General features: G+C 32.7%; 1 protein-coding gene across 1 annotated transcript in view; it reads right to left on the bottom strand.

Annotated features, from left to right (window-relative positions):
• Trhde (thyrotropin releasing hormone degrading enzyme) overlaps positions 1-24541 on the bottom strand; it is a 388565-nt gene that overhangs the window by 75852 nt on the left and 288172 nt on the right. Inside the window, exons 8-10 of the mRNA XM_033763780.1 lie at positions 9691-9756; positions 8846-9033; positions 3579-3667 (exon numbers count right to left, since the gene is read on the bottom strand). Coding sequence (XP_033619671.1) covers positions 3579-3667; positions 8846-9033; positions 9691-9756 — 343 coding nt within the window. The remainder of the gene's footprint in view (positions 1-3578; positions 3668-8845; positions 9034-9690; positions 9757-24541) is intronic.

Raw genomic sequence — 24541 nt, 5'->3', positions numbered from 1 at the left:
ATACACAAAAATAATCCCTATAACTACTACATCACCTCACTAAAATGAGAAAATGGGCATCTGTTGTTTTAAGTATATAATTATTAAATTTATAACTAAAACCTGAAGGTTATTACTTTTCATGTATACTTTTATATATTTGTTACAGATAAGATCTTTGCAAAAATTATTCTCTGAAAGATTTGTTGTAATAGATTTTAAAATATCTTTTCAGGTCTTGTTAATTATATCCCCGAGATGTTCTTCAAATTAACTAATGGCAAGCAATGAATTTTAAAGAGATCTTTTCCAATGACCTAATGAGATAAGGTATTTGATGACTACCATAATAAAATGTATGGAAATTATATTTTGAGTGTTGGTAATAATAATATATATTCATGTCTAAAATGGCCCAAAACTTAGACTATATCAAGGCATAGAGAAATTTTTAATTTATAACATTTTGCATTTCATACTTTTTTGAAATAAAAAGGGAAATCAGAATAAGTATTTCTACCTAATATTTTCTATTTGTAGAAAAATTAGAATTTTTTTGTTTAAAAAGATAAGATGAGACACAATCAAGGTTGACAACATATATGGATTCCATCACTAAAATTTTGTAAAATCAATTGAGATAATACTTTCTGGAAAATAAAAAGGAATATGCGCATATGGCAACAACATCATGTTGAGTGTCTGACACAAACCGGTTGATCTGCAAAGCAATGTATTCTCACCGTGTGTTCATTGTGTATATGTCTCTGTGTGTGACATGTATCTGTGTACTCAGAGAAGAATATATAGGAGAGAAAATCAGGCTCCTAGAGCCAGCTCCTCAACACACTAAATGAAAGAATCTCCAGTCATGCCTCAAGCCAAAATTCTTCATTTATAAAAGGTGGATGAAGGTACCAGTAACTTTAAACTTTTTGAATCTCAGATGAGTCAGTGTTTGAGGACAGCGTTAAAGCATTATGCTAATTTTAGTGTCTTTGTAATTTTCAGGATTAGTTTTTTTAATTGTGAATCTTCCCTGACATTTGGCATTAAATTTATCATCCTCAGTTTGCCATTAATCAAATAGTCACTCAGTATCAAATAACTACATTGTTGGTATTTGCATAGAAAAAAATGAAGAAAAATGTTTCAACTTTCCTTTAATAGTAATAATTGGTTTTAGAATTATTTTAAATCTAAAACAATATATGTCTTACCTTGGAATTAATTTGATAGTTAGCCAAAGTGTTTTAAGAAAATTAATTGTTGAGAACATATGATTATTGAAATTAAACATTATCTGCCAATGATTTTGCCTACATATCTCTTGAAATCATGTAGTTCACTGATGATGGAAATGAGAAGAAATACTGATCTTGTTAAAATAATTAAATGTGGAATTTCTCTTTATATGTGTTGATAAAAACTGAACAGAATATTTTACTCATGTTTTCATAAAAACAATTTTATGGATATTATTAGTTGACTATATTTTGAACAAAAAGATATGGAAATTTAGGATTATTAGTTATCAGAATGAAATACTTCCAGGAAAAAAAAGAACAAAATTAGAATGGAATTGAAGAGAAAAAAGAAACAGGCAATCTTTCTTTTAGGTGCTTCTGGAAATTTTAATACATTTTTGCATTTATAAAGATTTTACTAGGCATTTACTTAATATAAGCATCCTCCCTAAAGGTTCAATATTTCACCTGTGACGTTGTTTATATGAAATGCATGATTCCGCTATGAGTTAATGGGAAATGATACATTACATGATACCATGTGGCATGTACATTTATAACTTTTGGGTAGGGGAACGTGGCATTCCTATCACAGACTGTGCAAAAGCACCTGTTAGAATAATGCACATAGCTTATGAGTATATACAAAGCAATAGTTTAGGCAATCATATGGTCTAAAACAGTACATTATTATTATTCCTGGATAACAATGAAAGAATACAAAAAAAAAAGTCTTCATATAGAAATTAGTTCTGATGGGTCAAGGAAAGCCATGATACAGTTCTTGATTTTAAGGGGGATAAGAGAATACCATAAAAATAGCATGGAAATTATTAGACTTAGAGGAAATGAACCTCGGAAATTCATGCAACAAAAATCAAACTTGCACTGCATTTCCTCATTCTCTAAAAGTAAAGTGCTGCTTTAATCCTGATATTTAATCAGTACCTTAGCACTCTTCTACTTTTCCCCATTTCCATTCTACCTTCCAGGGAAAAACATTTTACTTTATTTGCAGAAACTTCATTTTCATGATCCTTGATCTCCTATGGCAGGATGATTTCAGTCTAATATCTGTAGCATTACAATAACAATTCAAGATTTCATAAAAACTTGATTTCTTTAAAAATTATATAGATAAAATAAGTACAAAAGTAGGAAAAAGAACAATAAAGAAAAATATTACAGTGAGTGTGAGTTCAGAAGTATGATATAAATACTAAACCCAAGGGAAAAAAGAATAAGTTATACTCACTTAAAAAGAAAAACACCAATAAATGTTAAAGTACTTCAGTGCATCATTCCATTATATATGCATGTTTTATCTACAGTGTGTATAAGTTAAAACATATTTTGATAATAGATGACTAAGTGTTAAAATAAAATCCACTTGGAATTACTTGGTTATAATTCTAGAAACCTTAACAGATTTTTCTCTAAATACTTTTCCTTATTTGAATACATGGATTTTGAACACTTATAACTCCCTTGTAGTAGCCAGACTGAGGGGAAGAAAAAATATTTATACTTTACCTTATTTTAAAAATAAGATTTGTAGTTGTTTCAATTGACATAGCAATAATTAACAATATATAAGAAATGCACAAGAAGAATATGTACACAATTGACCATCTAAATCTAAATGAAATCTTACATAAGAAATAATAATTGGCTTTTTCTCTAACTCAATGGGAAACAGAAATAAAACAGACCTGTTTTCACACTCTAGCATGAAGGATATAGATTGGATTCAAGAAATAGCTTTCTGACAGTGAATTGAAATAGGTCACTATCTTATCTGAGGATATTTAGACTGAGCATAGAATCTCATCGCTCTCTGCACCTCTTTGACCCCATGTAGGAGATGGTTTGATGACCTCTATAAGTCTCCCCCTGTTGGCCCTATAATTATCTAATTCCATAGAGAATATTGCCTTTCATATCACTCTAAAAGACAGTCTGGCAAAAAAAAAGTATAAAAATGGGAATAAAAATAAGGTTTGTTTCAGTATTTTGAAAGACTGTTGTACTGGGAGTTACGATTATATCTTAATTACATCTGGGAATATAAAAGTCTACAGTTAAAAATTGTGAGATTAGTACTACAAATAATTTAGAGTTTTCTCTTTATTATGAAAAAACAAATAAATTTAATAATTACCCAGGCAGACTGAAATTAGACCAATTGGAAACTATATTATACTATACCTAATTTTGTAGATATTATCTTTCTTTTATTTTTTCTTTATAATTTGTCTTTATTCACACTTTACAGTAGCCAAAAGCAGAGGTTAAGTTGCCAAGCAATTATCTGAAACCAAATAGTTCTTCAGGGCAGAATATATGTTTTACCTGATTTGTTAGACACCCAAATAATTGCTTCTGAAGACACATGGCTTCTATTTCCTACCACAATAGTTAATGGAATCTGCCACAGGTAACTGCAAAATAAAAGAGGAGCTTTAAGTGTAAAAATATCAAAACAATAATAAAATGCACAACATTTCCTAGGAAATTTCTGTGTAATTTCATAATTCTCTTGAGGAAAACTAATAAATGAATAATAATAAATGAATAAATGAATGTCAATAAATAAATCAATAAAGAATAAGTCAGGAAGATGAGTTTACTCTTTCACTGCCACCAACAAGACTTGGCCTCTAAGGTTTAATTTCAATGTGAAATACAACTGCCAGCAAAACATTTTATGTTGTGTAAAAAAAAATATATATGTGTGTGTGTGTGTGTGTGTGTGTGTGTGTGTATTTTAGAAATAAAAAGAAACAAAATCTTTAAATATGAGCCATATTAGGTATTGATTAATACCTGGAAATAATTCCTTTCTACTTTTTTCTATATTATATTGATATATATCTTAGTGATTTCATGCATTTACATTCTAATGTAATGCTGTGAGGGATATAATTAACATATTTTACAGAAAGATTAATATGATAAATCTAAATTTATTCAGTAAATAACAAATAAAAATAAAATTAATCAGATATCCCTAAAATCAAGATCAATGCAAAAAATACTATGGGACACATTTAATACTTTTTCTCAAATGGGATTTTAAAATTCAATATGTTAAAATATCTACCAAACATGTAAGGTCCATCATGAGTCTCAACTATAGAAAAAAAGCATTTTCTTCCATCTAACTTTTCATAAAATAAAAAATGGGGCACAGAAACAATATCATTTTTATTTCTAATGAGTACCAGAGATGGATGACTTTAGAGTAAGTCTAATCACTATATTTGGTTTCTTTCAATTAGCAAGAAGAGTAGACAATAATTAAAGTATGGGGAAAGTTTGTTTTTTTATTTTACAAGCACAAAATAGATGTGTGAGCTCAATAACTATATGAATGAGTGGTTAATTAAAAATTTTTCAAGGGCCAGGGATTCAGCTCAGTGGTTTTGCCACCTGCCTCACAAACACAAGGTCCCAAGTTTGATCCCTGGTACCAAAAAAGAAAAGAAAAAAAAATGTCAAGGATCATCCACAGGGCAATAAAGAATAATGAATATGTCTTTTTGAGAATGGAAGACGATGGTGACTCCACTGATTATCTTATAATTTCATGTATTTACTCATGATAAACAATTTTGTGACACAAGAGTGTCAGTGAAGAACTGGAAGAAATTTAGAATTTTTAACAATTGCTGTCTTCACTATTGAAAACCTAAGTAGTATGTTTAAAATTTGAAATTTTAAAATTTAATGAAAAAACATTTTTGAATGCCAACCCTGTGGAGACACTCTGCTATATTACAATAGACTCTATATAATTTATTAATATAATAAATAATTCACAGTCATCAAATCTGTATTGGTTCTTTAGATAATAGTTAGTAAATGAATACCAATGTAAAATCTTTAATAAGTACTTTTCATTCCTAACATAGGACTGAGAATATATGACAAACATTTAATGCTGTGTTTATTGTGAAGAAAAGACAGTTGATAGTTTATTTAATAATTGTTTTGTAAAAATAATGAATCTCTTTCATTAGTGAGAATAATCAGATAACAATGCCTCTTTCTCTCTGAGTCTGATTCTCAAGTTAAATGATAGGCTCATTTAAAAATCATGGAAATGGAAGTCATTTAATAAATTATTGCTGAAAGTGACTGAGTGGACATAGATTAAAATAAAATAATTGGGACCAAGTTACAGCTAAAACAAAGACTAACATTATGAACTGGAATTTTCCACCCTGAGATGGATAAACTAAAATGAGCAATCAAATAAGTATCCGTTGAAGAGTAAGGAATATATAAATAATTGAGAATATTTTAGAATCCTCAAGGGTAAGTATGCTTTTTAATGTAGCATGTTCAAAATATGTGGTGAGATGCAATTTGCCCCTAACACAAACACAAAATTGTATGTATTAGAGTTATATTCTTCTAAATAACTAGAGCTTAAGATAAAATTGGCATATTTCAATAATTGAGTTTTAGAAGATCTCTCTACAGTACAGGAAAAGAGGCTTATATAAATGACCTCATATTACTTTCAGTCAATATCATATATATACAGACAATTTCCTAAATGGCAGATATTGTATCACATAAATGGTCAGATTTAGAAAAAGTGTTTAATATTAAAATTTTTGAGATACAAGCATTGGAATATGTTATTAAAACTCTTAAAATAGTTGCTATGTTTTCCCTAACAATATTTTCCATATTTTATTTTGTATTGTGCACACATATAAGAAATATAAATATGGTCACAAAGGCAATCCAGTATTCCAAGTTACCAACCACATCTGAAATTTGTATTTATTTCTTAATTGTTGTATTTGTTGATATTGTATAAGTTGTCTTTCATAATTTTTACGTAATATGTATATGGTCAGTTCAAAATATCACTTGAAAATAAAAGAAAGTGTGATAACTATGTTTTCTTCTTGTTTTATAAAAAGACTACAAGCTGCAAAACACAATTGAATAAAGGAACCAGTAAAGATCTAAGAATGCACCTTGGCTTTAGAAAAAAAGACTAGGAAAAAGAACGAGTGAAATTGCACTCTACCCACTTGACTTACCTTAAATTTCAGTCAGCTCATTTTAAGCATTGAAACATTTTTTAAGAATCTATTTCAGAGGCCAAAATATTTTTTTCCCTTTATTAGTCTCTAGGACTCCCCTGTCTTCATCAGTAGTTTGGATTTTTAGAGTAAAGCAACATTTGCTCCAAATATTTATATTAAAGTAGAAATTGAGAGACACATGGTTTAACTGGTGCAAGAAACATTTTTTAAAAATATGGTATCAATATTAATGAGGACAGCATAGACAGAGATAAACTGTTTAGAGATTGCTGTCATTAGGTGAGTAAGAGAAAGAATCACTATGGAGATAAATGTTTTCTGTAGTACAAAACTCCCCAAAGCTCCTCTATGTGTGAGTAGACACGGGACATCGTAATGTGCTAACTTTATAGAGAAAAAGGCCAAATTCCAAGCTTCCCAAGTACAAAAGGTCTAACACACATTTTACACCTCAACACATCAACTAACTTTATGCTATTATTATTTATATAAAGATCCTCCCTTTTTATGCTGCAATGCAACTATTACAAATGAAAAGTATAATTACTAGATACACTAAAATGTTCTAGGCATATCACAGTGGTGTTCCTCAATACCCTCTAAAGATTAAAAAGAAAGAAGTTATTATCTTGGCCCAAAGCACTTCTACATTTTACAAGATTTTTGGCAGAGATAGTAGTAGGTTTTTCTACATCAGTGCTGTGTATTGTATAAAACAATATTAGCCTTACAAAGACTATATACAAAGGCCAGTTAGAATGGCTATAGTAATGAAACCAGAATGTCACAGTACTTAAACGCTCAGTAATATAAAATTGAAATACTACATTTTTAACTAAAATCTCTATTATTTCAAAATAGATAGAACATCATTTTTGAGACTAGTAGGACTTGCTGCATTACCTTCCTCTTTATATTTTATATGCCAAGTACTCAGAATTCAAAATATCTATACCATTTTTTAATCCTACCAAATGCAAAGGTCTGTAGACCTCACATGTGCTTACGCAGCCTGGGAGATAGTTTTCCTTTACAGAGTAATTCTCATGGCTGGCGTATCTGATGTATTTTACAGATTGACAAAGCACTTTAGCTCAAAATATCTTCTGTCATCTATGTGTCCTTTCTGTTTTTCTGCATCCGTGATGCTGGTGTCAGGCTGAACACTCTCTCACTTTGCCACAGTCAAGTAGTTTTTATGTACTTCCTGGCAAGGCCAGGCTGGATGCCTAAGCATGTTTAGCCTGGGGCCAGACGGTGAAGGATTAGAAGCAGCACTTGCCAGCTGTGGGGAATCCGGGCTGGGTAGAGAATCAGTGACAGTCAGACCGACGGCACTGACAGTGTGGCAGGGAAAGATGGTATAGCACGAGTCCACCAGTTGGTTTTAAACTTATAAATGTTTAATTATATATATGACTTAATCATATACATATATATATATATATGCATGATTTATATAATGCTGATTTCCTAAATCAGAATCCAAATATAGCCAAAAGAAAACATTAATGAAATTTTCAATCACTTCTCTGTATATCTAAAATTGGTCGTAGCAGATTTGGTAATATTTTTTGTTTCTCTTAGAGATAAAAAAGCAAACTGTGTAGCCTAGGTTTTCTAGATACTGGAGTTGATAAAGTCAGACTCCTGATTTTCCACAGTAATAGGAGACAGCACAAGGTACCTAACCCAATTACCTCATTTTACTTATTATATTTATCACTAATAACCTCTCTCCCAACCCATTTACCTCAACCACTTATCAAGACATCTTATAAGAAATAAAGCTGACTGCTGTAATTCTACTAAGATTCTTTGGCTCAGCCTTTACCACGCAACACAAAAGAGAAAACACAAACTAGAAAATAAAAGAAATCCTACATGCTTAATTATTGGTAATTAAATAAAATTTTCAAGTTCAAAAGTCTATCTACGATAACTGTTTAGTGGCCTCAAACACTACATATAAGAAAAAGAGAACAGTGTGATGCCATTGATATTTAGATTAGTTTAATTATCTATTTAAACTTCCTTTGACTGAGATACTACTTAGTTTTAAATTTTTGTTTTAATTCTTCTTTTCTGAATTGTTAGTCTCTGTTCTCATTTGACTTACAGATCTCACAGTTTATTCTAGCTCATTTAAGGCACTGAAATACATTTTAACTCTTGAATCTAACTCAAGAAATGTTCATGGAGATTTCCTTTTTGAAAAATGCTATGATAATTTAGCTGGGGATTTAGATCAGTGGCACTCCACCTGCCTCGCTTAGAGCAAGGTCCTGAGTTTGATCCCGAGTACCAAAAATAAATCAGTATGATAATTTAAAATTACGTCTTCTGAAACACTATCAATTTGAGAGTTAAAATATCCAGGAAATGGGAATAAAGGGAAAATGAGCATAAAGTAATATGAGTAAATAAAAAGCAGAAACTATATTTAATTTATTACATTTCAAAACTAACTTATCAATGCATTTTAAAATATTAAAAATGCAAAGTATAATATAGAAAAGCACTTTGTTCATGTAGAAAAGAGTACGGTACCTGTTATTTCGAGGTTCAAGTGCTTTAGTTTTAGCACTGATGTCATAAATAAAATGTTGTTGGGTGATTACTATTCTGTTTTCCATTGTTGTATTTCCTAAGATGGTGATAACAGGATAACCCATCTGCAGTGTCCACTGATCCATCACTTCTTGTATATTTACATATTTTCCATTCCTTTTTAAAGCCTTTAGAACCAAAATTGTATAAATTAGTTTTATAAAAATTAACAGAGATAACACTGTGTCCTTCACTTTTAATCTTTTAATTTTCCTAAATATGAAAACATTGAAAATCATGAAAGCTAACATAGTAAATTAATTTTCTTACCTAAAGTTATGTGTATACATATATATATAAATGTTTTATTAACAAAGACTTTACATAACAGAAAACAAAATAAATTTCATTGTTAAAACAAGAACTAATTTACCATCCTCACTATTTCTACTATCACATAAAGATTCTTTAAAACTTCAGTTCTTTCTCTTTAACATGAATCTCTGATATTATATTAAAATTAAATTTCAGAAATATCATATCTCAAAATAAGGTAGGAATGTTTTCCACCATTTTAAATAATTTTAAGCTTATTTTTATGATATATCATAAAAAATAAAAGAAGAATGCAATATGAGGAAAACCAACATATAAAGACAAATTGTCAGTGTTAATAATAGTTAATATCCCTCTTGGGGGGTACCAGGGGTTGAACTTGGGACATTGTGCTTGTGAGGCAAGCAGCAGAACCACTGAGCTAAATCCCCTGGCAATAGTTAATATCTCAAGATGTCGCTTCAAATGTTCAAGTTAACATTTTGATATTTGAAATTCCTATACATTACCTCTGATAACGTATTCCAGAGATCATTTCTGGCTGCATTGCCATACTTATGAATGGTTAAATAATCCTATAAGAATATAAAATTGAAATTACAATTCAAAGATCAAGCAATTACCAGTAAACATATTTATTTCTCAATTCAATTCACTATTCCATGAATAGGAATTGCATTAATACAAAGCAAAGTTATGAATCTCATCTAAAATTATTCCAAAGAGATTTAACTATATTTCCAAATTAAATCATTTAATAATATTAGTCTCTTAACAATGATTTTTAAAGCTATATTACTTCTTACAGGTTTCCAAGCTCAAAGATCTAATTGAGCAAGTCAATCTCAGACAATTTTGAAAAAATCTACCTCTGTAGGGAATATATAGGACAAAATTTATTAACAGCCTTTTGTTAAGAATGGTTGAAAATAAATGTTTTGTATTATAGCAAAAAGAAAAAAAAAATTCTTGCTGAAATATACTGGTATTAAAAGGGATTACTTTGCCAGAATAGTACTTTCTCCACAATTGTCTTTAATTCCTTGGCATCTCATTATAGAACAGGCTATCACAAAAATTATAGTAAAACCCGTGAGTTTGTGATAGAAACTTACTCTAAAAGAAAAAGTTGGGCCAGGGATTTATCTTAGTGGTACCGTACCTGCCTTGCAAGTGCAAGGTCCTGAGTTTGATCCCCAGTGACACCAAAAAAAAAAAAAAAAAAAAAATCAAAAAAAAAAAAAAAAAAAGAAAAAAAAAAGAAAAAAGTCCTCCTAAATTTACTTAATAATTTTTGGCTTAGGATTTCCCATTTCTCATTTTCTACCATTAGTGGTCAGATCTATACTTTCTGATTCATATTACTCTTCTTTCTAACAAGTGTGGTTTGTCTCATTTTCAATCTGTTATACTATTTGGCAGTATTTTGTATGATTTCAAAGTGGAAAACTGAAGAGAAAATAGTTGTATTGTTTAAAGCCAATGCACCCCATGTCCTTCATTTGAAATTCTATTTTCTCTACAACATGCAAGTTGTAGACAAAAATTCTAATTTACATCAAAGTACTGAAAGCAAAAAATTCTGACTCCATTTAGTGCTTTATATAGAATGGGGTACTTCGGGGATAAAGTTAGGAAAGAAAATTTTCTGAAACATAAATTGTAACACCTGCGACAGATTCAGCTTTTGCTGGAAATTCACAGCACAGAAAATGGTAACTCCCATTTAATCAGACACCTAGTGATGTAATGTCCAACTCTAATTTAGCAACCACAAATCATCATCATTATCACCAGATGTTCTGAATAACTTTATTAAGCAAATGAACAAAAGAAAACTTTTAAATTTAACCTGAATCCCAACGAGGCATTTTTTTAACATGAATTCAGGGACCAGGATATAAATAGATTATTTCAGATTCAACTTTCAAATTTATTTTTATGGTGCTTTAGCATTTAAAGAATTAGTTTAGGAACAGTGAGACTTAGCAAGTTATGTTTTACTTTGGTCTTTCTAAAAGAAAAATTATTATAATTAAAGTCACTTGCAACTAGATTCTGTTTGTGGATAATGCTATGAGGATAGCACAAAATAAGAAACAAAGGAATACTATTAAGTCCAATACAAAACTATCATTTTTTTTCCTTTCTCCTCTAAGGCCAATCATCCATGATATGAGTGGACCATGTTCCAGTTTTGATCAGCGGCATGAATTCTCAGTTTCCTCCCCAGTTTCAAAAATGCCTCCATAGTTGTTTTAGCATTTCTCTGGCACAAATGCATCCTTATCTTAAATTAAGGAAATGCTGTTTTCTTTGCTGAATCACAAAGAAATGTAAAGGATACTGAATGTGGTCTTAATGATTAATCATTCACTTCACATAATATAGGAGTGTGTATCATGTAACTTTCTAAATGCTGTGGAAATGGGTAGAAATGGTAGTGAAGAAAAGGATACTAAGAACAATTACAAATATGAGATGTGCTTTGCATTAGGGAAATGTCTGTGATTGAGGTTGTAGACGTCTTGGTGTAATAGCCACTTGGCAGGATTAATTTAAAATGTGCACATGGAGAATAAAAAGATTTAAGTGCTTTTTAAACCTATTAGTCAATGGAATTGGATGTTTGAATGTAAGAATCTGAAATAGAATTTTGCTTACTTTTTTATGTATGAAACTCAGTCAACAGTAGAGTTGACAGTATATAAAACAATGTTTTAATATTAATTTTGAAAAAATTGTGAATTCACTATCATAGATATTTCAGAAAATGTCCATTCATTATTGAAAATGATAAGGCAACGATGAACACTAGAATATTCTTATGTGACATAAATTATGTAAACTCAATAAAAGTTAAAGATATATTAGGCCAGAATATATGTTGATATATCTGCTTAGGGAGAGAGGTCTTAACAGATTAGCTCTTTGTGTTTGTTTTCACATCCACGAAATGGAGATAATAAAAATAGTATTGCATTGGAATTAAAATGTATTAGAAGACTGAATAGTGTCTAATATATCATAAATATCTGTAGACATGAGCCATTGTAATCTTTTTTTTTTTAATTCTCTCTTACTATATGTTGAAAAAACGAGGAGGAGAAAGGAAAGTATCATAAGGAAAAATCGAAACAATGCTTGCCTCCTGCTTGGCCCTGTGTAAGTTCCTCTGTATTTTATCCTGTTCAGTTCACACGACAACATTATAAGGTCGACCATGTCACCATCATCAAAGACTCTAGTCCACATCCAAACCCCAAACACAACTGCCCTCTCAAATCCAATAACCGAAAGATGCCATACACATAATTAAGAGCCACACTTAAACCTGAACTCATCGCCTGCCAACTTCAGCTCCTTTGGGCCACGGCTCCCAAAATGATCTTTCCATCCACCTCACCCAAAGAGTCATCTTGATGCCTTTCTTTCTCTTTTGTTTTAACTGTATTCAAATAATGATCTATAAATTATTTCTCCAGGCTTTCCTTATCTTTTCAGTTCTTTGACGTACTTCTATATCTTTCCTAAATGACCACAAGCAACACTATTTCTGCTTCCTCCTTTTCAAAGCTAATCTCCACCATGAAACCAGAATATTTTTGATCAAGTGCACATGGGAATCACTATGTTCAGAATATAAGCTTTTAGTGTAACTACAAAATGTCCAACATTGTCTGATAATTCTGTATCTCTCTAATTCTGTTACCTTGTTGCTCCCTGCCTCAGAGTAGCCATTTTCAGCTTTCTGAACATTAGTGTATATTTTCTGTTTTCTAGTTTTTGCTTGTATGATTCTCTATACACTTTTTCCTTTGCCTGCTGAAATTAAATTCATTTTCCTGGACTGAATTTGGATGCATTTCTTCAGGATTCTAATCCCCATTAGATATAAAAATAGGGTATAGTTCCTTACTTCAATGCATAACATAATTTACATTGATATATGCAATTGTATTTGAGGTCAGTGAAAAGTATGAATTATAGCATATGAAAACATTTTTGTTTCACTGTTTTTGCTAACAAATGACATGGTTCATAATGCTTCATGTATAAAAGCCAAGTATGTTAATAAAGACAATGGAAAAGTGAATAAAAGTAATCTTTGGAAGTAAAACACTGTAATCATTTAGTATTTATATGAAAATAATTATGGACTATTTACTCTCCTCTTAATTTCATCAGCATGGTATGTCTAAGAATTGCCCACATCAATCTTTTATTCCTGGGGACTTTAAAGGGTGCTTCAATAAAAACTATGGACTGTTTTTTTATGTGTGTAGCAGTAAGTAGCAAAAATATCCAAGGAAATGACTTTTAAAATAGCAATGCTTGGGCTGGGGATTTAGCTCAGCGGTTCGGTGGCCTGCCTTGCAAGTGCAAGGACCCGAGTTCAATCCGCAGTACCAAAATAATAATAATAATAATAATAATAATAATAATAGCAATGTTTATTCCTCCCTATTATAAATAGGTAGGATAGATCTACAGGTTCTGTTTTTTTTCTTGGATTATTTGGGTCCCTCCTGATCTTCGTTTTAGTTCCATCCTCACTTTGTGGCTAGATGGCTATAAAATTCCCAAGCATCGCATTGACATAATTTGAGCAAAGAAAAAAGAATTTCTCCCTGAGAATATCTTTTAGAAAACCAGGAAACCTTCCCTTCAAATCCTGCAGTGAACTTATTCTTCCCTATATTTTGTTTTTACCAAAATTGCATCACATAATTTAGCAATAACTTTTTACTGGAACTGAGGCAGCCCTGCTTTGGGCTTTATACAGTGGAAGATGAAGTCCTCTGAAATAGGTAGTTCTTCCAAAAAGGATGAGAATTTTCACAAAATCGTAATTTAGCTAAAAAGAAAGAAGAGAAGACAAGTTCTGGGTAAACTACCAAGAGTGTCACTCCAAAGAGAGGGGGAAACAAGTTGGGGACTTGGGGACTGTGGGAAGCAGAATGCCCTTGGCTTGCAGCACTCTTCTGGAAAATGGCACGTAAATCCAAACATGATTTTCTTTTCCTATGTGACAAGAAGGCTGAAGCAAAGGTTTGAAATATTATTGCTCTCTATCAAGAATAATTATACCTCCAAAGATTTTTAGTGAGGATTTGTCATGTTTTGTCTTTCCAGTATTTACATGCCATTTTTAACGGGGACAACTCACTATGGAATGTGGGGGGAATGCAAGAAACCCCCTATTGAAGTACAAGGGACAAAATACTAAATATTTTCTCCCTGCTTTCTCTGGCCAGTAACGCATGGACGTATGTCCTGGCCTTGGACATCCAGGCCAGAACTTTGAGAAATGCAAAAAAAAAATCCGGAGTAGTTAAGAGATTATTCTCTGGGGTGTGTAGCCACAGTGGTGGTGATAACTGGAACAGTTACTCCTCCTGAGGCATGACGTTGGGTACCTTCCTTGATTTTGGAGCCTTGGGCTGTTTTGTGAGTTTAATTCTTCAGCCTTCCTTGTGATGCTCTGCACTATTCTATAGTCTTCCAATAAATTCTTTTCTCCTTAATTCAGCCACGGTTTTATCTTTTGTTCCTTGCAATCTAAAACTTTAATTCATACACACAAATGGTTAGCATAAACAAAATAAATAGTCATTTTAAAGTTATCTTAATGGTCTTCAAAAAGGAAAACAGAAATTACCTTTTATGACTTATTCAAAATAAAAAACAAACAACACCAAATTCTAGACTAGACATTCATGGCATGGGGTCAGTGAGATACATACTTTAAAGAAAAAAGAGGCATATAAGTGATTGGAAAAAGAAAGATCTAAAATAAGATGGAACATAGTAAGTTCTATGGTTAGGGGTATACAAAGACTGAAAACAGGATAAAAAGACTGTAACATTTTTCCTAAAAAATGCCATAGCACAGCTTTCCAAAATTTATAAACTCTGCACTTAAATATGTGTAAGTATGTGCATTATTAAAATCAAGTGATCTTAAAGGGATCCATGAGCAACCAAAGATTAAAAGTGGCAGCTCACAGTAATAGCACCCATGAGTTGGATAGTAGCTATCTGAAGCCAACTTCAGATGTTCTCACACACTCTAAACTTGAGGAAAAAGAGGCAAAAAAATTTTTTTAAATCACAGACAATCAATTAAAACAACAAAAGCTAAACATTTTTGATTAATACCTGGTCAGCTACAGAAAATTAGGACATCAGGTAAAATGAGTAGCAAAGCAATGAGAAAATATATACAAAATTAAAGAAAGCATATAAAGACTTTAATTATACTAGATAATAACCAAACATCAAAAGGCATAATCATTTTAACATTTCTTTGTATTAAGTTATAGTAAGCTTTCAAGAAGACACTTTTATGTAACAGGAAACAAAATCATTCCCAAACCTTTTCAAGTACAGAAGTTTCAAGCCACCAGACACAGCTTTCAAAGAAGAAAGAGGAGGAGAAGGAAGGGGAAGAGGAGGAGCAAGAGGAGGAGGAAGAAAGGAACAAGAGAAGAGAGAAGATGACTAAAAGGAAAGGAAGGAAGGAAGAGAAAGATATTTAAAGAGGGATAACAATAATTGAAAATTCAATTCTCATTGCTTGCGTGCTAATCTGATTTTGGTTTTTAAAATGTATATTTGAAGTTCCATTTAGAGGTGGTGTGTTTGAATATGGGTGCATTCAAATATTTGCTTCGAAGCAAAAACACATTTTACATTTTGCAAAACCCATTACCCCACTTAATGAATGTAAATTTGGTAAAAATCAGTATATTTTCATAAGAGGTCACCAAATATAGCATAAAATCAGAAATTTTAAATCAAAATGCTTTGCCAGCATATGAAAGAGTTTGTTTTTATGCTTGCTTGTTTTAAATTATAGACAATGGCATATTTTCACACCACTTCTGTTTTCAGATATCTTTTATGTAGTAATTGCAGACCATGCCTTCAATGCTCAACACTAGGCATATTATGAGAGTTACAGCTGGCTCTCTACTCCATTGCAGAGCAACTTGACAGAGTCCTGCACCTGTCACTGAAATAACATAATAGTCCAGAGGGACATTTCAGGGTACTGAAATATCCCCACCTCTCACTTTTGCTGCTGGCCTGAAATACTGCTCTGACATGAAATGAATCTATTGGTAAAACTGAAGTTTGTGAATTACTTTTTTCAGAATGTTCTGATAAAGAACTTTAACTGCTACCAGCTCAAAAAAAAAAAAAACATAAATTATATCCTGCTAGTAAAAATGTACTGACTCATAAATCAAGATATCCACTGCTTGTAGGGTTGTGCACATCACTCCCTTTTCTGTCTCTTTTTACACTTCTCCACAGAGCTGGTGACTGGACGAGAAGAAAATATAATTTAGATGAGAAAAATTAGTGTATATATTCATAAGAACTACATAAGAATTCAGGCTGATTCTTGTCAGTCATATGATCTTGGCAAAGGTACCTACTTTCTCTAAACTTTAATTTCAACAGGAAAAACATAGATAATATAGTACCTAATGACAGTGTGCACAGAAAGACATACAACAAATAAAATGGTTAGAGAACACCTGTCACACAGAGAACCAAAGCAGCTTGCCTTATTTTATTTGCAAGATCAATGGGGAAAACATAGTCTAGAGACAATTTACTTTGTTTTCAGTCTTCCCTCTAAGAGAAGCCAAAACATTTTAGAGACCAAACAGGGAAATTAGAAGGATCACTATAAAGGAAAAAAAATGATGAAGGAAAAAAAAGAGAAAAGGAGGCAGAAAGGAAAGGGAGAGAAGGAGAGAAGAGACGCGAGATAAAGAAGAAGGGAGGAGAAGAGAGGGAAGGAGAGGAGAGCTTCGGCTTCTTTCGATGTTTAGAAAAGGATCCTGGATGATTCTCAGGTCCTGGCTGTCACGTTCTGTTTTACTCTGAGTTCTACTTGTGATTTGCTGTAATTATCAAGACCACTAATGTGTAGTTCTTAAGGTAGAAGCGATAACTAGACTCATCAACACAAAACAGTTTGGGCCACGTTGGCATTAAAGTAATATAGACACTAGCTTTCAGCTGACCCAAAAGACTTGAAAAAGATAATTACCAAGCCAGTCATGTTGGCAATGCCTATATTCCCATCACGTTTGAATGCTGAGGAAGAAGTATTATAAGTTCAAATCTAGCCCACAATTTAGCAACTTAGCCCATGTTTGAAAATAAGCGAGGTTTAGGGGTGCAACTCAGTGGCAAACCCCTGGGTTCAGGCCCTAGTACTGGAAAAAAAAAAAAAGATAACTACCAAACTCAAGAAACATGTACAGACTACTTCTTTCCCATTCACTCATCAATGTGCTTATCAAACCAATCTTCCCCTTGTGTTCTGGACAGAAAAATTCATGAGCATGACAAAAATGTAATTCATAAGTACAGTTTAAACTCCCTAAGCTCAGAAACATGAGAGATTTCTCTTACCTGTTGTGAAAATCACAATATTTGCCTTAAACAGTCTATGATTTACCATTATTTTTAATAATGGCAAGAGTTGGTTTCACAGATTTTGCAATGGCTATGCTTGATTACCTACTAGATGAGCTTCAGAGATGCCTAGGGATTAAAAGAGTACACTTTGCATGTGAGTGAGATGGGGGTTACAGGGGCATGACCTTGGGGATCATATCTGGTCTCTGTTCCCTTCCTCTCTGGATATTTTCTTGCTCTCTGCTTCCCAAGTGCCAAGAAATGAGCAGCTGCCTTCCACAATAATCTTCCACTCTGATGTTTTTGCCTTGGAGCCACTTATCCATTGATTTAAATCTCTGAAACCATAAACCAAAATAAGCCTTCTCTTTTTAAGCTGTGAATGTCAAGAATTTTGTCCCAGCAAGGAAAAGATGAGCAATACAAATAGGTTCTTTCTTTACTTCCCTGGTTTTCCAGTTTTCCAGTTTAGATTTCATAGTTTATCTTAATGGGGGGGGGTACCAGGGATTGAACTTGGGTCCTTGCACTTGCAAGGTAGGTGGTGGCACCACTGAGCTAAATCCCCAGTCCCATCAAACTCTTTTTACCAATCATAATCCTCAGTGTACAAACCTCTCCAGCTCCTAATCCTACCTCATTTTTATTCAGATACTGACCCTGTGTCAAATATAACAACACTGAAAAATCCAGAAATTATTAGAAGGAATTTTCCTCATTCTCCTATTAGCATATATCCAAATTTGCTGGAAGGATGTTGATGTCTCCTATTAAAGACAAGTCTTTTTACCGTCTCAAGGGTCAATATCCCAGCAGCATCTCTTTTCCAGTAATATCCTACCCATCCTCCCCCGAATTTCTCTTCACCAGACTAAAACTGGTACAGCTACCTCCTGTCTTTAAAAATGAAAGTCTTTTCTAGCTCTTGATATGATTTAGACCTAAAATATCCCCTCAAACTTCATCAGTTCAGAGGAAGGGACTTTGTAAGTAGACCGTGGGTGAATTATGTTCATCGGTGAATTAATTCATTAAGAAGCTCATAGCTGAATGTGCTGTCAAAAGGTAGTGCTCCATCCAAATAGGAAGGTCACCCGAGCTGTGAAGACTAAAGTGGTGTGTAGGCTTGTGCCGATCCCTTCCACTCTGCTTTCAACCACTGTGTATAAAAACCTTTCTTTCAACAGCTCGCATCACGCCATTTCTGCCTTGGAGCTGGCCAATCATGTACTAAATCCTCTGAAATGGTGAACCACATAGGCTTCTCCTCCTTTAAGTTTTTGATGTTACATATTTGTTCTCAGCCATAGGAAAGTGACTAACACAGAAAATTAGTGCCAGAGGAGTGGGGTTGCTGCTGTGACTGTACCTTACCATATGGTTCAGAAGCCTTTAGATCTAGTTTGCAAGAAGAATTTGGAAAAGTTTGGAGATGCTGGCTACAAAAGGCTCTATCAGCACTGCCCAATGGGTAATTCTAATCAGACTCAGAAAAACAATGCTAATAGGAATGTGTTCAATAAAGGCCAGAGTCCAGAGGTTTCAATTGGGAAAAAGGATTTCATTGGTAATTGGATTAAACCATTTTTGTTACATTCTGTCAAAGAATTTCTCTGTCATGTCTTAAGGCTTTGTGTGAAGCTGAATTTAAAGATGAAGACTAAGTAATCTATCAGAAGAAATTTCATGGCAGCCCAATATTTAGGCTGTGGCATGGATACTGCTGGCTGTTTTTAATAAGATTTACAATGAGAATCAGGAGAAAAATCATAACTAAAAGTTATGAAAATTCTGCAGCTTGTGAACAAATAAAGTGCATATAAATTCGGTGCCAAAGAGAGCATGGTTCCTGAAATTAATGCCATTAAAAGAAATCAAGTACTTTGCACAGGGATAAAGAGAAAGTTACCTTGAGAGAATCTCAAAAATCAGAGACCACATCTATAGCAAGCTCAAGGATACAAAACTGTCAGCCTTTCATTTGAGAAGAAAGTTCCTGGAACCCCTACTCAAGAAGCACCAACTATGCATAACCCTAGAATCATTTCACTGTGCTCACCTAGTCGGTACTGAGAGATCACAGAAGCCAATGGGGTGTAGCTACTGCTTTCACTGGTGGCAGATGTTGGTGCCAACCATATTGTGCTGGTTTTACTGCTTACAGAATGCAAGAGTTTTGGGGTCAGGGAAGCTTCCACCCAGGTTTCAAAGAAAGGACTAGAAGGCCAGACAAGAAACCCTTGAAAGGCAAGTGTTTGAAGATGTAAGAATGAAGGGGTCCAGTAAAGACCCCAGGAAGTGAAAGAAACCAGGGATGTGGAATATCAAGCCAAGGAAAGCTGCAGGTCAGGGGCAGAGCCAGAACGAGAGGGCAGATAGGCAGACTATATACAGTGAGGACAGAAGAGTGAGGCTCCCCAGACTTTCTGGAACTCACATCTCACCACCAGATGGCCCAGATGATGAAAATGGAGCTCTAGGATTCAGCATTAGCCTGCTGAATTTCTATCTTGTTTTGGTCTAATCCTTTTCTATCCTGCTATTCCTCCCTCTTTGGTACAAGAATATTTATTCTGTGCTGCAGTACATCGGAATTATAAAATTTGGTTTCTTTTTTAATTTTTATAGAGGTTCACAGTTAAGAATTTTCTTTGAATATCAGAAGGCAAGTTGGCAAACTTTTGAGAAATTCTGGAACTGTTAAAACTTTGAGGAAGGGATTACCGTGTTTCTGGTTATGTGCAAGATAGCTGTATCATATTAGAGGAAATCAAAAACTTGTTATATTGTTCATTTGGAGATATAAGTTTAGATATCAAGTTGACAAGATGTAGGATGTTACACTGAAGCTTAATTTCAACTTGATTGAGTTGGGAGCCACCTAAGCTATTACTAAAACATACTTTTGAGTGCATCTGGGTGAGTCCAGGTAGTTTAGCTTTAGGGTCTGTATTTGCTCTGTTGCCCCTTCTTTTTTGGCACTGTTTTCTTGTTCTGTTTCCTTACTGCCACATCCTTTCCCCATGGTATTCCTGCTTTGGAGAGAGCTCATCATGGACTTGATCCTCTGAAAGTGTGAGCCAAATCAGTCCATTCTTTTTTAAATTGTGGGTGTCAGGTAATATGTCCTAGCAACAGAAAATTTACTAATATAGTCCTTATTCCCCTCTATCTCTTGATCCTATGTTTTGATCTCTCGCTCTGGCCAATTTGTTTAAACTTAACCTGCATAATCTGGCTCTTTTCCCACATTTCCAAGCACTCTTTAACCCATCCTAAAGAAAACAAATTTACAGGCTCAGGAAAAGTCTTTACACTACTTTACAGTTGCATTTAACCTTGTGGGCCACTTTCTCATTCTTGATATAAGCTCATCTCTTGGCGTCAGTGGCTTTGGCCTCTTTAGCTATTCCCTCTTGGTCTCTTCACACTTGTCCCCTACTTTTAACCTCCATTTATTACAGTTCTTTATGACTTAGTTCCAAACTTTCAACTCAGACACTTTGAGATCATTTTTTAAATTTTTCTTCTTAGACTCTTTCCCTAATTCCACCTCTTTCTTATTTTCAGTCTTCAGTTTCACACTTTCTTCTCAGTTTCCTTAACTCCCAATCAAAAACTGCTCCAATTAACTGACCCATTATTCTATCTAACAATATCCAATTTTTCCAACCTAGCATCTATCCTATCACATTGAGGAAATAAATGTTTACTTGTTTTTGTTTCCTTTTGGGGGGAGGATACTGGGGATGGAACTCGGGTCGTTGTGCCTTATCCTTTGTTATAATTCATGAGACTATGATCCATATGTCCTGTGTGCAGCATGCTTTCATACTTGGTACTTATCACAGGGTCTGAAATACAGTAAGTACCTAACACATGCTGGGGTAAGTGAATGACTGAACACGTCTGATGGGTGAGAAATGTGGAATGCAGACATAACACTGCACAAGGCTGGTACAAGGAAACAAAGCACCATTTTGTTCATTGGCACAAAGCATTAAGAAACAGTTCTTAACATTGTGACACTACAGTCAAGTGGAAAATTGTATGTAAAATAGCACTAGGAGAGATATTGAGCATCAAAAAAAATGAATGTAGGAGTGTGCTAATTGCACAAGGAAATCAAAATCAGTGTTTATAAATGATGGCTACCACCTTTTCTTTGTGGCATCTTAATTTTGAGGCTCTCTCTAACACAGACAAATAGACTAAAATGGAATGGAATTTTGTATACCTAAGTTTGTTTTTTCAACTCAAGTTCTAAATAGGATAAATCTTTACAATATTTCTTAAACCACTATTTTAAGACATGTGGCTTTTCATAAAAAACTATTAGTTATTAGATACTAATTATCCTAAGGGGAAATTCTGCTACACATATGTTATATCCACTCTTTGTTATGACCACTATGAGAAAGAGAGGCCTCAATTTTTAAATAAGTAAAACATGGATAAATGTTAGAAAGGAAAAATTGAAAGGAGAATTATAAAAAAATTCAAACTTATTTATGATAAATATATATATATATATACTCAAATAACAATAAATATATTTTACTTGCTAAGTTAATAAGAAATTTACTTTGAAAATGTGTAAGATCCAGTGCTGTTTGCTCAGTGTATAATATAAAGAGGTCCTTCAAAATTTACTTTTAGCATTTTATATTGATTTAACATTTTGGAAGAAAGACTTGTTCAAGTATCTAGAAATGTATATAAAAATCATCCAAAATATAAAGGAATATATTTAAAGATTATTAGATTGTTGTTTAATAAAAACTAGAGAGTAACCCACATGTTCACAGTCCAGGACAAAGCATAAGGAATTATGGTATAACTATGTCTTATTGCTATTTTTAACCCATTTAATAGTATCATCAAAGAGTTATAAAAATACAAGTAGTAAGCAAAACATATTTCTAACTTGGGAGGTATGCTTTTTCATGAAAACTTATAACATTGTTAAATACATAGTAGTTCTAGGGTAATACATGTACTTTTGAAAAAGAGAGCATAAAATAAGAGAAAAAATAAATTTAAAAGGGGAATAGGAAAAAAAACTGCCAATCACAATGGGTGTGGTGGCACATGCCTGTAATCCCAGCACTCGGGAGGCTGAGGCAGGAGGATTGCTGGGAGTTCGGGACTAGCCTAAGCTACAAAATGAGTTCCAGGTCAGCCTCAACTACATAGTGAAACCCTGTCAAAAAAAAAAAAAAAAAAAAAAAACAACTTCCAATCAGAGAGATAAATAGATTAGAGGAAAATTTCTCTAAGTTGATTTTATTGTAACTCTGAACCAGCAATCTCACAAATCCTACTGTCTATAGAGGCTCAAAGACAGTTTTTGGATAGGTGGGTGTACGTGTATTTACAAATTGGATACTCTACACACAATATACAAATATAAACATTAATCAACCTAATATATCTAATAATTTCATATATGATTCTTTAAATAGACCTATCAAAAATATAATTTTATTTCAGTCTCACAAGGGAGAAACCATGAATTACTTAAGCTTGTGTGTCTCACTTAAAGAAAGATAAATAAAAATTCAAATAATTCCTCACAATATGTATACCATTGTTTCAAAATATTTAATATATGTGTTACTTTGCTTCATTTATACTACTGGCTTCTTAGTTCATTAAAAAGAAAGACTTTTGATATTATCTGTTTTTTCTTTGTAAGAGAAAATCATTTTTGTCTATGTCTTATACTCTGAATAACTACTTTGCAGATAATGATATAGTGTATTTATTATTATTTTCTTATTTTGTTAGGAAATCATATTTTATTTTTCATAAATAAAAGAATAATTTTAAACTACTAACAGATTAGGTAAAATCCATGATAAATCTTGAGCCCTGAGGTAGCAGATGAAAGATAATAAATGTAAATTCATAAAAGTTCCTATTGAAGTAAATGACTGCAGGATGACCAAAGTTACATCTCTTGAGTAATAAAGACTTTTTAGTTATTGTCAAGGTGTTCAGCTTGCAACATTTAAGTCAGAAGCAAAATAATGATTTAATCAGAATTTGTATATAAGAAGAATTAAAACTGATGCCTAGAATTTCTCTCTTAGAGTTATAAATAGCTACAGCTATTTAATTTTTAAAAGTACCTGTTTTAAATTACAGACAGAATTCTTAATTCTCAAATCCATGGAATCTCTCCTAAAAATTAAATATACATGTATATTCTATAATCTGCTTATTTATTTTAACTTTGCAGATAGGTTTTCAATAAATTAAATGCTAATTAGGTCAAATCCAATGACACTAAAGACCAGTTACAATAACAATTGTATTGTGTGATCACAAAACATGATCAAGTGTTTACCTTTGTAACTGTAACACATATAAAACTGGGTAGCATGTTCAGTGAAACATTTGGAGACATTTGAGAAAAACTATCTATGGTCAAGCATTTTTTAAACTCAATATGATTCAGCTACCATCTGGATATGAGTATGATGATCTCTCTTTAGAAAGGAATTAACATTGACTCACTGTCTCTATTATTTTCTGACTATTAATATATCTGAAAATCGATGTGCAATGCTCTCAAACAAACATAATCCTGAGGTTTGCAAATAAAAGTCCTGGATGCACATGTTAGCATGCAACACCTCATTGGACCACGAGTTATTGACTATGTTGTTACTACTAATAATCCCTTCGGCTTTGTGCCTGTCATTACCTTCGGGCTATCAGAATTTTATGAGCACAAACCAATAATAATGATACTTCCTTTTTCTTTTTATCCACACCTCATTGCCTTACATTGATTTGCATAAGCAATTTCCACCCTGATAATTGGAGCCAAATATCTTCTTGTAGGTTACCTTACGTAAAAGAGTAATTAAATATTAATTAAAAGAAATCTTTCTTTATTCAACCATA

This window comes from Fukomys damarensis, unplaced genomic scaffold (genome assembly GCF_012274545.1).
Source record: "Fukomys damarensis isolate Sample0158 unplaced genomic scaffold, DMR_v1.0_HiC HiC_scaffold_15, whole genome shotgun sequence".
Taxonomy (NCBI): domain Eukaryota; kingdom Metazoa; phylum Chordata; class Mammalia; order Rodentia; family Bathyergidae; genus Fukomys; species Fukomys damarensis.
This window is presented reverse-complemented; position numbering and strand designations above follow the sequence as displayed.